This window comes from Eleutherodactylus coqui, chromosome 9 (assembly GCF_035609145.1).
Source record: "Eleutherodactylus coqui strain aEleCoq1 chromosome 9, aEleCoq1.hap1, whole genome shotgun sequence".
NCBI classification, from domain to species: domain Eukaryota; kingdom Metazoa; phylum Chordata; class Amphibia; order Anura; family Eleutherodactylidae; genus Eleutherodactylus; species Eleutherodactylus coqui.
This window is the reverse complement of record NC_089845.1, coordinates 151,180,612-151,197,547: the sequence shown is the minus strand read 5'-3', so window position 1 is coordinate 151,197,547 and position 16,936 is coordinate 151,180,612. Positions and strand designations below refer to the sequence as shown.

Genomic DNA, 16,936 nt, shown 5'->3' with positions numbered 1-16,936 from the left:
ATCTGTAAAAGTTCTGCAGCACAAAGGCGGCTTTACAACCCGCAGCAGAAGCAGTGATACAATTGACACCACAGCTTTGAATTCCGTGCGGCACGTCAGTTTCAGCGCGTCTTGGCCGCAGCGGACTGTTCGCAGCGTGTGAATGAGATTATGCAAACCTCGTCCGCTTAGTCTCAGGCTTAAGATTGCAGGCGGAAAGACCACACAGAAATTCTGCAGCCATTCCGCGCCGTGTAAACCCAGCCCAACAGTAACACCCTCCGGCCTCCGTGGGGCGGCGTGACCCAGCCCAACGGTAACACCCGTCGGCCTCCGTGGGGCGGCGTGACCCAGCCCAACGGTAACACCCGTCGGCCTCCGTGGGGCGGCGTGACCCAGCCCAACGGTAACACCCGTCGGCCTCCGTGGGGCGGCGTGACCCAGCCCAACGGTAACACCCGCGGCCTCCGTGGGGCGGCGTGAACCCAGCCCAACGGTAACACCCGCGGCCTCCGTGGGGCAGCGTGAACCCAGCCCAACGGTAACACCCGCGGCCTCCGTGGGGCGGCGTGAACCCAGCCCAACGGTAACACCCGCTGGCCTCCGTGGGGCGGCGTGAACCCAGCCCAACGGTAACACCCGCTGGCCTCCGTGGGGCGGCGTGAACCCAGCCCAACGGTAACACCCGCCGGCCTCAGTGGGGCGGCGTGAACCCAGCCCAACGGTAACACCCGCCGGCCTCAGTGGGGCGGCGTGAACCCAGCCCAACGGTAACACCCGCCGGCCTCAGTGGGGCGGCGTGACCCAGCCCAACGGTAACAGCCTCCGGCCTCCGTGGGGCGGCGTGACCCAGCCCAACGGTAACACCCTCCGGCCTCCGTGGGGCGGCGTGACCCAGCCCAACGGTAACAGCCTCCGGCCTCCGTGGGGCGGCGTGACCCAGCCCAACGGTAACACCCTCCGGCCTCCGTGGGGCGGCGTGACCCAGCCCAACGGTAACAGCCTCCGGCCTCTGTGGGGCGGCGTGACCCAGCCCAACAGTAACACCCGCCGGCCTCCGTGGGGCGGCGTGAACCCAGCCCAACGGTAACACCCGCCGGCCTCAGTGGGGCGGCGTGAACCCAGCCCAACGGTAACACCCGCCGGCCTCAGTGGGGCGGCGTGAACCCAGCCCAACGGTAACACCCGCCGGCCTCAGTGGGGCGGCGTGAACCCAGCCCAACGGCAACACCCGCCGGCCTCCGTGGGGCGGCGTGACCCAGCCCAACGGTAACACCCGCCGGCCTCCGTGGGGGCGGCGTGACCCAGCCCAACGGTAACACCCTCCGGCCTCCGTGGGGCGGCGTGACCCAGCCCAACGGTAACACCCTCCGGCCTCCGTGGGGCAGCGTGACCCAGCCCAACGGTAACACCCTCCGGCCTCCGTGGGGCAGCGTGACCCAGCCCAACGCTAACACCCTCCGGCCTCCGTGGGGCAGCGTGAACCAGCCCAAAAGGTAAAAACTAGGTGCTTTAGCTGCAGGTTTGTAGAGAAAATGTGCAGCGTAATGAAAGTACCAGCATAGTAGAAGAGACTGTAACGTCATCACTGCAGATGACACCCGCCGGCCTCTGTGGGGAAGTGTGAACCACACAAATCAATCCAATTGCAGGAGTACAGCTTTTTGTGGAAAAACTTGCTTTTTATTTTCTTATCCATAAGAAAATAAAAAGCAAGTTTTTCCACAAAAAGCTGTACTCCTGCAATTGGATTGATTTGTGTCTGTCAGAGCCAGAAGTAGCTGGATGGCAATCAGCTTGTAAGTATACTTGCTAGCGGAACTGAGGTGTGCAGCACATGAAGACAAGGTGGGGCTTTTTATTGTTTGCTTCTTATGGAAGTGTGAACCCCCTGCAACTTGTACATACGATGCAGCCCCCCAACAGTTATTAACGGGGTTAAGCCACCATTACATGTTATCCCGCTATGCACGAGATATGGGATAACCTCTCAGCGGGGTCTTATCACTCATTAGTGGGGCTGACAAACCCCCGGGTGCACGCCGCTGGAGTATCTGCGCAGGTCCTATGAAAGTAAACGAAGCATCAGTGTGCGACCAGCACTGCCATTCAGTCTCCTCACTGCTGGCGATGCAATAAACTGTATTCCAGTAGGGGCAGTAGTCAGTAGCAGAGCTGGTCTGCAGCTTTACCATGGCAGGGGGCACCCGGCAATCACCGGGTCAAACAGCACTTCCGCTTTCTCTATTCACTCCCTAGCGCTCGGCCCTGGTCGGTTCACAGTTAATAGTGTGCCATGTGGCCGCACTGCATACTTTTTACCGCAAATTTCCACAAGATGGTAATGCAGATATCGGCTGTGCTTTTTTTGTGACTTTTTTTTTAACCCCTATAACGCTGGAGGGCGTACAGTTACATCCTGGAGGTTCGGTGTGTGTATGGAGGGAGATCGGGGGTCAATCCGGCTCTATACAATGTGGGTGCCAGCTGTTTCTTACAGCTGACACCCACCAGCAACAGCCCTAATGAGCTGCGGCGCTTATCAGAGCTGTTAACCAATTAAATGCCGTGACAAAGCTGGCAGAAGTCGGCGTGGATTTGCTGGCTGCAGCATGTTCATTTTTTTCCCTACTGCGGCCGTGCTCTCCTCTATGGGAGCGCCGACCGCAGTGGAAAAGCGTGCGGCCGGGCCGCTTCAAAACCCGCAGCCAAGTGCCTTGTGTTTGGAAGCAGCCGATTCCCGCCGGAAATCTCGTGTTTTTTCGCTATGGCAAAATGGCCTGGAATCCGCCGAGTGTGAACCCAGCCTAAATGTCCGATCTATGAAAATAATGCATTATTTACAGCGCACAGCAAATGGCATCAGAAAAAAAAGCAGCAGAATTACGCTTTTTTGGCCACCCTGTCTACAAGATAAAAATGTAATAAAAAGCAGTCAAAAAGTCCTAGGTACTCAAAAATGGTACCAACAGAAACTACAGAAAATAATTGTAAAAAATTAAATATCTTTTGTGGGGGGAAAAAAAAGTAGTGCAGCAAAAGAAAAAAAACAAAAACCTACATAAATGGGGTATTGCAGTAATTGTACTGACCTATAAGACTCCCCCCCCCCCCCCCCCCAAAGACCCCATACTCTCCTCTCTGAATTCGCTGTGCGCACCCAGCCTGCCGAACCGGCGCGCACGTGCAGTACAGCGTGTGACACACCGGCAGTGCGGGATGACGCTCGTAGCGGAAGTATAGAGTGACGGCCGGCTTCCATTGACTACAATAGAAGCCGGCCGCGCGTTTTACCAATGGCAATTGGAGCATGCCGCGGTTTCTTTGACGCTGCAGAATCCCGCAGTATGAACATTAAGCTTTTAGGTTCAATAGAACCTAATAGCTGCGGCATAACACCGCGTATTTCCATCGTGTGAAATGCGGCAGAAATCAATCTGTGTGCATTAGCCCTAAGGCCTCATGTCCACGGGGAAAATTAGGCCCGCCGCGGATTCTCCATGTAGAATCCATAGTGGCTCCCTCCTGCCCCGCGGACATGAGGCCTAAAAAAATCAGAATAAACTCACCTGTCCGGACGCTGTGGATCTTCCTTCCTTCGCGGTCGGATCTTCTTTCTTCGGCTCGGCGGATGTGCTCGGCATTCCGGCAGCGTGCCACGCGCATGCACCAGGCACATCCGCCGGGCCGAAGAAAGAAGATCCGGCCGCGAAGAAGGGAAGATCGACAGCGTCCGGACAGGTGAGTTTTAATTCAGGCGCGGGTGTTCCTCGGATCCGGACGGCTTCCATAGGCTTCAATAGAAGCCTGCGGGAGCCGTCCCCGCGGGAGACCCGCACCTAAATGGAGTATGCCGGATTTTTTCCCGCATTCGGATCCACGCCTGAAGGGAAAAATGACATCCGCAGGTATTTAACTACCTGCGTGTGTCCAATGCATCCCTATGGGGCGCGGATCCGTGTGCGGGAGAAACGCTGCGGATTTTAAATTAGAATTATGCCGTGGACATGAGGCTTTAGGGTATTAGATGGCTCCCACAAATTACAACAGTGGAGGGTATAAAACGTTTGACCAAATAAGACGAGAGTCGGAATTGTCGCATTCGCAATTTTATAAGTATTTGCAGTAAAGATACGCCTACCAGGTGGAGAGGTCACGGGTATATACCCGTATACGGGAACATACAGATCTACAGAACCCGACTGCAGCTACACATACATGGGAGGCAGATATTGGCCCAATAGAAGATACGCAATGGGAGGACATTTTCTGCAAATGACCCCCAAACTCTCACTTAGTGAGTCACAATTATTCCTAATACATAGGGGGTATCGCACCCCTGCTTTTCTGGGTCTGCGGGACGAGTTGTATTTTTAATGGTGCTATTTAATGTACCGTATAATGTCCTGAAAAACCTTTTAAAAATTCTAAGTACAGAAAAATGGAGAGAAAAAAAAAAATGCTATTCCGCCATCTTTCATTGGCTGGCGCAGCACTCGATTAACCAATCAGAGCATTAGTTTCCTGGAGGTGGGATATTCAAGCCCCGCTTCCAGGAAGAACTGCTCTGTTTGCTTGAAGAAAGACGTGGCAGCCTGCAGCAGTGATGGAGGTGAGCACTAGGACCGCAACGCCGGCGGTAGGCGAGTATTATTAGACAGACCCTGAAAATAGGACACCGTGCCCATTTTAAAGCAAAAATTAATATAAGACAGTGTCTTGTTTTCAGGGAACCATGGTAAGACAGAATACACTAGTAATAAGTCACACAAAAACAAATGCCCTAAAATACATACTTTTTTATTAATAAAGTATATGCCATAAAATCCTAAAACCAAATCGGACACGAACAGGTAATACAGGCAGGACACCCCCAAATATATAACCAATATCAGGAATGTAATCCATCGCCAAGTGCATAATAATCAAAACCAATACCGCATAAGGCGTTTGAGATGGAGTACATTCCTGATATTGGTTATATATTTGGGGGTGTCCTGCCTGTATTACCTGTTCGTGTCCGATTTGGTTTTAGGATTTTATGGCATATTTCTTAATGTATGTATTTAAGGGTGCCTTCAGACGACCCGATATACGGCGTCCCTCTCTGCAGGGGGAGGAGGCTGGAAGAGCCGGGAGCAGCGCACTGAGCTCCCCCCCTTAGCACTATTTGCAATGGAAGGGGCGGGGTGGGGCGGAGCTAAGCTTTGTTATTTAGCTCCACCCCATCTTGCCCCTCCCATTGCCAATAGTGGAGAAGGGGGGGAGCTCAGAGCACTGCTCCTGGCTCTTCCAGCCTCCTCCCCCTGCAGAGAGGGACCCCGTATACCGGCCGGGTACTGATATACGGTCGTCTGAAGGCTGCCCTTAGGGATATGTTTTTGCATCTTTCCTGCCCGATCTGGAGACACACAACCATACAATAGTGGATACAATGACAGAACCGTACGACACCCCGTTAGTACCATGCATGGCCACTACTAATTAGGATAGGACCCATGCACAATAATTACTGGGCGCCACTGCAAAATAGAAGTCCACACTACAAGAAGTTACAGTAGAGCCCTCCTTGTCCTACAGATGGCACCTTGGCAGCTCGAGATTTCCTGCTCCTACTATGGGTTTTTTTTAACGCAAATGATCACATGGTTGTACAGCCGGACTTGCGCACCCAGTTTAGGCCCATTTTACACTCATTATTGTTTAATTAAACTAAGAACCACTAGAGCCCGATACGTGCCGGGAGCCTCTAGTACATCTTATCTATACGTAGTGCTTTATTTCGTGGTGTTACTATGGCAACTGGTGTAAAGCTGCAGAGCGGCCCCTGTTCTCAAGTCATGGAGATACAATACTGCCTCAGCCCAATCGTGGCGTCAACTTCGTTTTCAGTAAGTCGTCTATTAGACTGCTCATGTTTGGGTGGGATTCACCACAATACGCTTTTCCGTAGGAAAGAAAAGATTATTTTTTCCTTGGGAAATGTTTTCTAGCACATCGAGCCCGCAGGACGTCATGTTGTAGGGGCATCCTTGCATCTGTACTCCGCCATAGGGGGCTTTTACAGGAAATACTTCTCAGGCCAGCTAATCGGCCTGTGTAAAGGGAAATGAAGCTATGGGAAAGTACATTTGGGAGCGGTCTACCTGGTGCTCCATTTTCTTCTGAATGGTCATAGAATCCTAGAATGGTAGAGTTGGAAGGGACCTCCGGGGTCATCGGGTCCAACCCCCTGCTCAGTGCAGAATCACTAAATCATCCCAGACAGATGTCTGTCCAGCCTTTGTTTGAACACTTCCATTGAAGGAGAACTCACCCCCTCCCGTGGCAACCTGTTCCACTCATTGATCCCCCTCACTGTCTAATATCTAATCTGTGTCTCCTCCCTTTCAGTTTCATCCCATTGCTTCTAGTCTTTCCTTGTGCAGATGAGAATAGGGCTGATCCCTCTGCACTGCGACAGCCCTTCAGATATTTGTAGACCGCTATTAAGTCTCTCATTCGCAGATCCTTTAACCGTTCCTCATAGGACATGATTTGCAGTAGAACAAGTCCTCCAGTACTATTAGTGGAAACAGCTGCGCAGAAGTGGCCAAGAGCTCCATCGAGTATCCAAATAAGCCAGTTCTCCAGACAAGAGACGTCGATACAAAAATCTTTTTTTTTTCAGGTCTCATAAATCTTCACCCAGTTGAAGCGCAGGGTCATTAATAAGAGACACAATACAAGATCTTTTTTATTGTCACCTCTTGTCTGAAGTCTGGCGCCGCGCCGGATCTACATACTTGGTTGCACAAGTCCCATCAGACCTTGTCGCCGATGCGCTGTTTCGGTAACTATTGCCGAGCCTCTTCACAGCCGACGTGTGATTGAGTAGAAGTCCAGAATTACAGGGATACTTTAAATAAGTGTTTGGACTTGGCCTCGCTGCTTCCTGGCTGTCAGAACTTCTATAGATGTCCATGATTCATTTAGGTCTTGCTTTGGAGAGGAGACGTTGCTTGCTATTTTTGCACCAATCTGGGTTATATAAAAGTTAGCGTTTATTTTTTAAGTTTTTATTTAATTTTTTTTAAGGGAAAGGGGATCAAAGCAAAATAAAATACAGAGATTATTCCACCATTTCATTCGTTTAGCGCGCGGCGTGAATAAACAATGTTACGCGGAGGCCAATATTGAAGGTTTTGCTTCTTATAGAATATTTTTTCTTTTTACAACTTTCTCTTTCTAAAATCTGCTGCAGGAGTAACGTTATCTGTCTATGCGAACACAACATACCCGCGCCTGAAGGTACTTTTACCCGTAACGATTATCGTTCACCGGAGCCGACTGAACAATCTGTGTTTAAACCGTACGAGCCGACGATTATTTATGTGCTTGGATGAGCAAATTAATTATCATTCGTGGTTCGATGGTCGGCCATGTTTACACGGAACGTTCATCATTCATTTTCACTGGTTTGGACAACAATGGATCCGTGTAAAAGAGCCTTTACGTGTATGATCATAGGGCAGCCCTGGATGCCTCCAAGGCCCAGACTATCATTGGATTACCATTGGCCCTGAGGACTAATAGTGGAGCCGAGAGGGAGGTAATAAGTGGATTCCCCTCCTTATGTTTGCATCATCCGTACAATCGCAGCACTCGGTGCTTTTAGACAAACAGATTTATCGTTTGAACGAGGGAAGGACATCAGTCAGTGAGAAATGTAGATAGTGGCATGTAAAGGGTTGATAGAGGGAGCGTGCTGTAAAGTCATCGGTCTCTTGCGATGTAATCGCGGAGAGCCCGATGGGTTGCCATGGCAACAGGATGCCAGATACAGGCATACAGCTTTGCCAGTGCCTGTGATCGTTAATACAAGCGATAAGACAATGCAGTACAGAAGTCCTACAATGCCTTATCATAGCGATCATAGGCGCTATGATGCAAGTCCCCTACAGAGAGATAAAAAGTGTAAAAAAACTAAATTAAAAAAAACACAACTTGTGCTTTTTCGCCATATTAGAATATATTTTTTACAATTAAAATACCACATATTTGGTATCCGTAATGACGCATAAAATAAATTGAGCACGCTTTTTATCCTGTACAGCAAGGAGGGTAAAAAACAAAAAGCAAAATAAAAAAAAAAGTGTTCAAAAAAGCCGTATGCACCCCAAAAGAGAACCAATTAAAAAACTACAGCTCGTCTCGCAGGAAATAAGCTTCGTCCATGGAAAAATAAAAAATAAAAAGTTATAGGACTTTGAATGCAGCAATTTTGAAAAAATAACTAATAAAAGGGCCGCGTCCTTAAGGGGTTAAAGGCTCGGTAGCTGGGAAATGAATTCCCTGAGAGACCAGCACTGCAGCTGCTAATCATAACTGCGCTCCGGCGGGTTGTCGTCAGGCTGTGTGCCAATGATCCCCGAGTTGCACACATGGAGTTACGAGGCTGCAGCCAGTGGTGTAGATGTACGGCATACATCAGGAAAGGGTTAACGACTACTTGCATTCTGTATTTACATGTTAACACGCCACACAGGGAATTTGGTTCCTTCAGTCCCGCTCGCCCTTATTTGCAGAATTTCTGTAGATCCCATCATCTTAAATGGGAACCTTGGCTTCAATCCGCATAAAGTATCCAGAACGTAAATAATGAAGTGTAGTCCTTACCGTTCAGCGGCCTAAATCTGGAAACAGCAGCAACAGCGGCCGTGTGGGTGGTGACTGCGGCTCCTCCAGGACATGGCAGCGGATCTCCGGGGCTTCCTTCACTGGTTTCTGAAGATGCCTTGTCATTCTTGGGCTTTACCAGCAAAACAGAAAGGATGAAGATTATTATTATTGTTATTATTGGGATTCCAAGAGGAAAATCATCAAATAAATTAATGCTTGAAATAAAATAATGAATTTGAAGTGTAGAACGCTGCCGACGTGGATGTGGGTTACGGCATGTTGTATTTCTGGGTAACATATGGGGTGCAGCACAGATGAGACACAAGATCCTGGATGAAATAGCTCAGCATCTAGGAAAATGCTGGAGGGCAGATCAGAAGCCAAATGGATCCCATGATAGACAACTTGTTGCAGTCGTTGGTCAGAATTTGGCGTTCCGTTTTCCGGCTCTCATGGTGGAACAGGATGCATCACAATTGTGTCAGCCTAGCCCCCTAAAACAGGTCTGTATTGTCCTAAAAATAAGGACCACCATCACTAATGTACTCTTAACCCCTTCACGCTCCATGATGTACAGAAACATCATGGAAGTGGATGCGGAGCCGATCCCGCTCCGTACAGTGTGGGTGCCGGCTGCTTCATACAGCTGATAACCACCAACGGCTGCGATCAGCATTCATGCTAATCACAGCTGTCAATCTTTTAAATGCCACGGTCAATTCTTACAGCGGCATTTAAATGCCCCGATCGGAGTTCGGTTGCCATGGCAGTTAGGCGCCTTGTGTAAGTCCCCAGAGCTGCCATTGCAGATTGCCTATCAAGCCATGCCTGTCGGGTGGCTTGATAGTTTGTCTGTCAAATCGTGATATGATGTAATACTATGGTATTACACCATACTGCAGGAGAAATCAAACCATCGCAGGTTCATGCCCCCTGTGGGAAGTAAAGTAGAAAAAAAAAATCAGTTTAGAAAAAAACCTTTTCCCATATGTATAAAAAATGGAATAAATAAAAAAAGCCTAGCCCATGTGGTATCACTGCATCCATATAAGTCTGATCTAGCAAAGTAAGGGCCCATTAGACAACAATTAGCACTCACAAGCAGTCTTGAGCGATAATAGTGTCTAAATGTGTCCATCTTTCACTGTTCGGCCGAATAACGGTTTTCAGTTCTGCTTGAAAACAGTAGTTCAGCAGAACAGCTGATAAGCAGGACCGCATGCGGTGTTCTGCCTACGGAGAGATTATTACAGCTGATGACTGCAGAACAGCTGATAAACAGGACTGCAGGCTGTGTCTGCTGTCCATGGTGCCGAATTCTCCACCGGGAGCTCGTGGCTGAACAATGGAGCTACCCCGTTTCCCCAAAATAAGCTCTACCATGATTTTTCAGGATTTTTGGAGAGGCTTGAAATATAAGCCTTACCCTGAAAATAAGCCCTGGCTGCTTTACATTGGGAAAAAAAAGGAATACGTTACCTAGCGGGCTCGGTCCAGGTCCCTCCTGCTGTTCTCCAGAGTGCACCTTATGGAGATGGGATTTATGAATTGGCCAATCAATGCTGTGGCTCAACCAATTTATAAATCTTGCCTTCACTACGCGATGGCATTGGTTCATCAAGCACTGCATTGCTTGGCTGAGCAGCGCTTGAGAGCCAATCAGAGCCATCGCTTCCTGGAGGTGGGATTCATGAATCTCATAACCAGGAAGTGACCTTCTGTGGGTAGCTGAGAACTGCAAGAAGCGTGTCGGAGGTCCGGAGAGCAGCAAGATCGAACTCGACTGGAACTGGAGTCTGCTAGGAAAGAATAAGACATCCCCTGAAAATTAGACCCATCACTTTTTTTAGGGCAAAAATTAATCTAAGACAGGGTCTTATTTTCAGGGAAACACTAATTATAGAGCTCAGACCTCCTGCTGAGTTCTGTAACAGCTCCCAGAAGCTCATTTGCAGGCAAATGAAGCTAATAAAATACTAATAGCAATTAGTGCCTATTAGTACTTTGTGCAAAACGATCGCTGATCTTTCAATCTTTTGAAAGATATTTGTGTGTAAATGGGCCTCATCACATTATTCACCCCATGTGGTGAACGTCATCAGGAACAGAAAAACAACACACCTCAGAATTGAGCTTTTTTTGGTCACTCCGTCTCCACGAAAAAGTGATCAAAAAGTGACATATACTCCAAAATAGTACAAATAGAAACTACAGGACGTCCCACAAAAGTGATCCCTCACACAGCTATAATAAAAGTTATGGCTGCAGCGTTCGCTCGCTCACACAGGCAAATCTGTTACCTATTGTTTGCTCGCTGAGTCGTCAAAATTCACTGAGCGGCTGAATGCGAACAGCTGAGCGATTGCTGTTTATACGCAAACGATTATTTTTATGCCTACAACAAATGAGAAGTGAACAAATTCTCGTTCGTCATACAATCATTGGCTCTGTACGGCCCCGTCCATGGCAGGGATTTCGCCGGCGAATCACGCTGGCTGCTATGGAAAGCACCGGCCTCGTGTCCATGAGCAGAGAATTATTGCGAATCTCCGCTTGCGGCCCACAATTCACAGCATGCTGCGAATTGCCCCTATTCTCCGCGGTCAGCCTATCTGCGGAGAACCGTCTGCCGGCTCCTGCTCCCGCGGCTAAAATTTGCCGCAGGATATCGCAACGCCCATGGACAGGGGGCCTTACACTGAACGATTAAAGTTCAAATTCGCACGAGCCAAAGATTTTTGGAAAAATAATCCCTCCGTGTAGAAGGGCCCCCACACCTCAGATCGAGTGTTCAGCTAACAGCTATTCCCTTCCTCCATCTCCCAAATACACCTGCACAGCCTCGCCGAAAGTGATCCCATTAGGGAAAGGGAAAAACTGCTAGCAGACACCTCTGGCAGCAGATTACCTCTGAGGATTGGGCATGCCGAAATCCAGCATCCTCAATCCTTCTTCCCCCTCAGGTGTGCCGTGAATTTCTTTATGCATGTTCTAGCTATGTCACAGTCTTACGATCTCCCACAATGCTCAGCAGTCTTAGGCCAGCTGTACACGGGAGAGACGGATTTTGCATGCGGGATCCTGCAGCAGCGATCAAAGCAGCGCAAGTTGTGGTCCACTGTGGGGACTTTAAAAAAAAAAAAAAAAAAAAAATTTAAAAAAGTTTTTTTTAATTATTAAAAAAATAAAAAGTAATAAACGTTTACAAGAAAAACCCTTTTGCCATATTTATAATAAAAGAATTGAAATAGTAAAACCAAAAAACATATTTGGTACGGCTGCGTCCGTCAAAGTCTGATCTACCAAAGTGACGCATTTACCCCGCACAGTGAACGGCGTCAGAATAAAAAGAAAGAACACTAGAATTGCGGGTTTTTTTGGTCATCCTGTCTCCAAAGAAAAAAAATGTAATAAAAAGCAGTCAGAAAGCCGTCTGTACTCCAACATGGTACCAATAGAAATTACAGGACGTCCCGCAAAAAGTGAGCTGCTGCACAACTATGTTGACAGAAAATAAAGTTATGGCAGCCAGAAGATGGCGGCGGGAAATAAGTGGAAAAAAAATAACAGTACAAAAAAAAAGGTATACATTTAGTATCGCAGTAGTCGTACCGACCCATAGAACAAAGTCACATTATTCTGTTTCAATTTGTGCGCCGTAGGAACAAGACGCCCCTAAAGATGGCAAAAGTTCTTTTATTCCCATTTCACTACACTTAGAATTTTTTTTTAAGAGTTTTTCAGTACAGTAAATGGCACCATTGAAAAATACAACTCGTCCTGCAAAAAACAAGCCCTCATACAGCAGCGTCAATGGATAATAAGGCTGGGTTCACACACGCCGGAATCCCAGCGGAAATCTCGCAGTTTGGCTGCAGCGAAAAACCTTGAGATTTCCGCCGGGAAAAGCGCTGCTTCAAATCCCACGGCACTTAGCCGCGGGTTTTGAAGCGGCCTGGCTGCACGCTCTTTCGCTGCGGCCGGCGCTCCCATAGAGGAGAGCACGGCCATAGCGGAAGAAGAAAAAAAATGAACATGCTGCGACCGGCAAATCCACGCTGCAGCGCCAGCTTTGCCGCGGCGGATTCACCGTCACGTGTGGAAGAGATTTCTGAGAAATCTCGTCCACATGGCTGGCTTATCCTGGGATTAGCGGCTGCGGGCGGATTTGCCGTGGCGAGATTCCGGTGGAATGGCCCAGTTCTCCCCCAAGAGGTGACTGTGGGGAAGACGAACCGGGCAAGTTCAACACCCAATCCTTTTGTTCTGAGGAAAGACAGGCTGCTGCCAGAGGTGTTTGGCGGTGGCTTACTCTCCCTTCCCGTCAGCATCGAGCACACATGGCTATGGGGGTTGTGTCCGTAGGAATAGCTGTCGGCCACAACCAATCGGCCGACAGCCATAGAAGGTGTAGGGAGCACCCTTAGTCACGAATGGAGAGGAGAACTATGAGAGGTAAGAAAAGTGATGAATCTGCCAAGTTGTAAAACATTGTAGGCGGGTTATCCCACGGATTGCCACAAGGACCTCGTGAATCCTAGCGGACAACTGCAGACCTGGGAGTCATTACCTTTAATGTGGTAGCCACATTTCCTGCAGCTTTACTCGGAGATGTATTCACTTTAACAGGGGATACGAAGCGAGGCCTTTTAGTTGCATTTCCAATGAGGCGTTGGCTCGGCGCCGCTGATCGCCTCATATTGAGGCTATCTGAAATAAATAATGGCACGCTGTTAAACTGCAGCAACAATCACACAATGATTCACCGCTGCGCCGCTGATATTTTTCCTCCCGTCCAATTCTAATGTTTCCACGTTGCGTTAGCGGCGCCTGCAGCTGCTTATCTTCCTTGCTCATAGAATAAACATGCCCTATGAAGTTCGTAGAGAGGGGGGCCTGTGCTCAGAAAACCCCTCTATGTGTCAGAACGGAAACCCGCCTTGTAAGAGGGGCTCCTGCTCCAGTGGACCCGACATCTCCAGGAATTTACATGGTTGGTAATGCAAGTCTTAGTAGATTATTATATGCTACAAATAATATTCGTTTTTACTTTGGCAGCAGTGCTGGGTGACAACCGAAATACTGACCATGACAGCCGCACTCGCCGGAGACTCCTGGAAGAGCTGGCACATCTCCTGGGTGCCCCACGTATTCACCCACCCGTGGGCTGGATTCACACGAACGTATATCGGCTCGGTTTTCACGCCGAGCCGATATACGTCCTCCTCATCTGCAGGGGGGGGGGGGGGGGAGGATGGAAGAGCCAGGAGCAGGAACTGAGCTCCCGCCCCTCTCTGCCTCCTCTCCACCCCCTCTGCACTATTTGCAATGAAAGGAGGCGGGGTGGGGCGGGGCTAAGTTCCAAGAATTAGCCCCGCCCCACCTCTCCCCATACTGACCGAAATACTGACCATGACAGCCGCATTCGCCGGAGACTCCTGGAAGAGCTGGCACATCTCCTGGGTGCCCCACGTATTCAATGGTCAGCACTGCTGATTTACAGCACTGGGGGCCTGGGATCAAATCCCACCAAGGATATCTACATGGAGTTTGTATGTCCTCTGTGTGTTTGTGCGGGTTTCCTCTACACATCCAAAAAACAAAACAAACAAAAAAAAAAACACATACTAAGGCTGGGTTCCCACGGCACAGAAATCTCACAGAATGTCCACCGCAAGACCGCACAGAAATTCCGTGAGATTTCCGCAGCGGAAGGCCGCTTTACCACCCGTCCATTTGGCATGGGTATGAAGCACCTTTATTCTGCAGCGGAAACGGCGATACAAGTGACTATCATGGATCTGAATTACGCGCTGCATGTCAGTGTCCGTGCAGCTCATGGAGGAGACTTCTGCAAATCTCATCCACTTTGCGGCTTAGTCTCAGGCCTCATGTCCACGGGAAAAATAAGGTCCGCGTGGATTTCTGCTGCGGATTTCCACAAACGGATGCACTATTAATTGTCTTTTTTTTTTGCATGTAGGAGATCAATTCAGATAGAGGACGATTGAGCCCACCCGCGTGTGATCCGCGTTAGGATGAAGCATGCTGCGGGTTTTTTTCTGCACGCGAAATCCACAAATCACTTAAAATTCCAAGGGATGCAAAAAAATATTGCCATGTAGAGATTAAAAAATATTTCTTTTTAAAACACAAACCTCATGCGATTGTAGCCCTAAAAATGTTTTTTTTTAGGCAAAAATCCAGTTGATGACCTGAAGAATCATCAATAGTGTTTTGTCTGGAAAACCCCTTAACCCTTACCAATCCAATTTTGGATTCAGGGTTTTTCAAGGGCGCTTTCTCTTTCTGACGTTATACAACACCACCATCTGCTGGCTAAAGCCAGTACTGCAGTATGTGATGTGCCAGAGAAGATCCGACAGCGGAGCGGCCAGAAATACACAGTAAGAATACCCTGTCGGACGTTTTCCCACATCGGAGCTGTACACGCTTCAATCAGAATGTCTGAAGACGTGGATTAGAAAGGGTTAATATTATCTCCATCCGCGCACGGATGTTTGTATTTCCCGCACCGTCGCTTAGCGATGACGCGGGTACCCAGAGCCTATATGTAATATTAATTGCGCATGGACTGCGGGTCGGACGCCTCCACTGACTTCAATAGAGGCCGTCTGCATGGATTCTGCGGCAAAATAAAGCACGCAGCGATTTTTCTTCCATTCGCAGAATACGCCGCTCATATCCGCAAGCGTCAAGGAGAAAGCAGAACGACGCGCCTTCCAACGCCTGCGTCTTGCTGTGGAAAGTCCGAACAGACGGCAATCGCAGATTTCGCCATTAATCCGTTTATGTGGGACTTTCCCTTAAAGAGTCGCAATTTGTTTTGCACAAAACAGTCAGTTTTATAGATTTATGCCCCCTGTAATCTTTGGGGGGGAGGGGGGGTTTGATTACTTTAGGGGTGCGGTCCGGGGTCTATACGTTTAGGGGTCCTAGAGTTCGGGGCGGCAGATTTGGGGTCTGTAATCATTTTGAGAGGTGTGGATTGGGGTAAAGTGTCGTATATGGAGCCCCCTATAGAAACGGGCGACACAGCGGGGAGATTTAGGACATGGTCTAAAATAAAGAAGCCGTGCCAAACCGAAAAACATAGAGGGGCTCGCCTGTAGGGGCGTGAACGACTGAACGGCAAACAATAACAAAAGAAACAGAACCGCTCGCAGCGCAACAAAAGCTGCGCTGTGATTGGTTGCTAGGGGCAACGAAGACCTTTTTCTTCTAGACAGTTTGGTAATTCTGCCCCATATATTGCGCAGTCACCCAGCGCCCCGCTTTATATTACGCCATCCTGGATGTCTCTGCTGTATGGTTATCCCACCTCACTACAGTACTGGGATAATAATGGCAGTCACCCAGCCTTCCCGGACTCTGACTAGAACCAGACAGTATCCCTATGTGACGGGAAGGATTACAGAGGAAGCCCATGTAGACTCCATACTCACAGCCGCAGTCAGCCCTCAAACCTACCTCTCTCCCAGCATGCACTCCGACCCGCCAATTCCCTCCACTATATGAAAGGCAGCGAGTGTTAAGGCTTTGTTCGCTAAATAAAGTTTATTGAATACAAGAAAGAAAAAAAAAAACAATCCGAGTCCTCTAGTTGCTATAGTAACGAGCTGCCGGGAGAGTTGAGGAGAGGGAAACATAACGCGGCCTCTGGTTACCATAGCAACCAACTGTGCCACTTGTTACTATAGCAACTGGCAGCACGTGCTGCATAGCGGCTCATTGATAAAAGCAGGAGAGTGAACTAATGAGTTGTAGGGCTGTAGTGGCGGGAGAGCCGCGGACACTGAGGGGCGGGGCACGTGAATATGACTGCTGTAATGAGAAAATGGCCTTCAGAACGTATTTGTACTTGTTGAGGAGGAGGAGGAGCGAGTCTTGGGGCTCATTCACACAGGCGTAGGTGGAACGTGCTGCGGTCTAGCTGCAGCGGTTTACAAATTGACAACCGTACGCTCCGGGGCCGGCAGAGACCGCGTATGGACTGCGAATGGCCGCATACCTCTCGCACACGGACAGCACAGTGCGTTCAGAGCGGGGATGCGTATGAAAACTCTGTCCATATGCAATGCATTACGTAGGGACAGCGTATCATACACTGCCCATGCGAGGTATAGCACTCATGCTGCGTGATACGGGGGCAAATGGCGCCTGCTGCCATTTATTTCTCTTGCGTAGCGATACGCAGCGGCCATTGACTGCATTCAGTGCTTGAGATACACGTGTACCCAGTGCGCGGTGACAATGCGCCCGTGTAAACGAGCCC

General features: G+C 49.1%; 1 protein-coding gene across 3 annotated transcripts in view; it reads right to left on the bottom strand.

The window, feature by feature from the left end:
- LOC136578518 (DNA repair and recombination protein RAD54B-like) overlaps window positions 1–16,207 on the bottom strand; it is a 69,349-nt gene extending 53,142 nt beyond the window's left edge. For 2 of the 3 annotated variants that reach the window (XM_066578640.1, XM_066578642.1), the window contains exons 1-2: window positions 13,211–13,856; window positions 8,638–8,770 (exon numbers count right to left, since the gene is read on the bottom strand). In XM_066578640.1, the coding sequence (XP_066434737.1) occupies window positions 8,638–8,770; window positions 13,211–13,339 (262 nt within the window). In that variant the 5' untranslated portion in view covers window positions 13,340–13,856. Of the gene's footprint in view, window positions 1–8,637; window positions 8,771–13,210; window positions 13,857–16,131 lie in introns of those variants that run through there. The other variant, XM_066578641.1, reaches the window with a different exon arrangement.
- Between the last annotated feature and the right edge of the window lie 729 nt (window positions 16,208–16,936).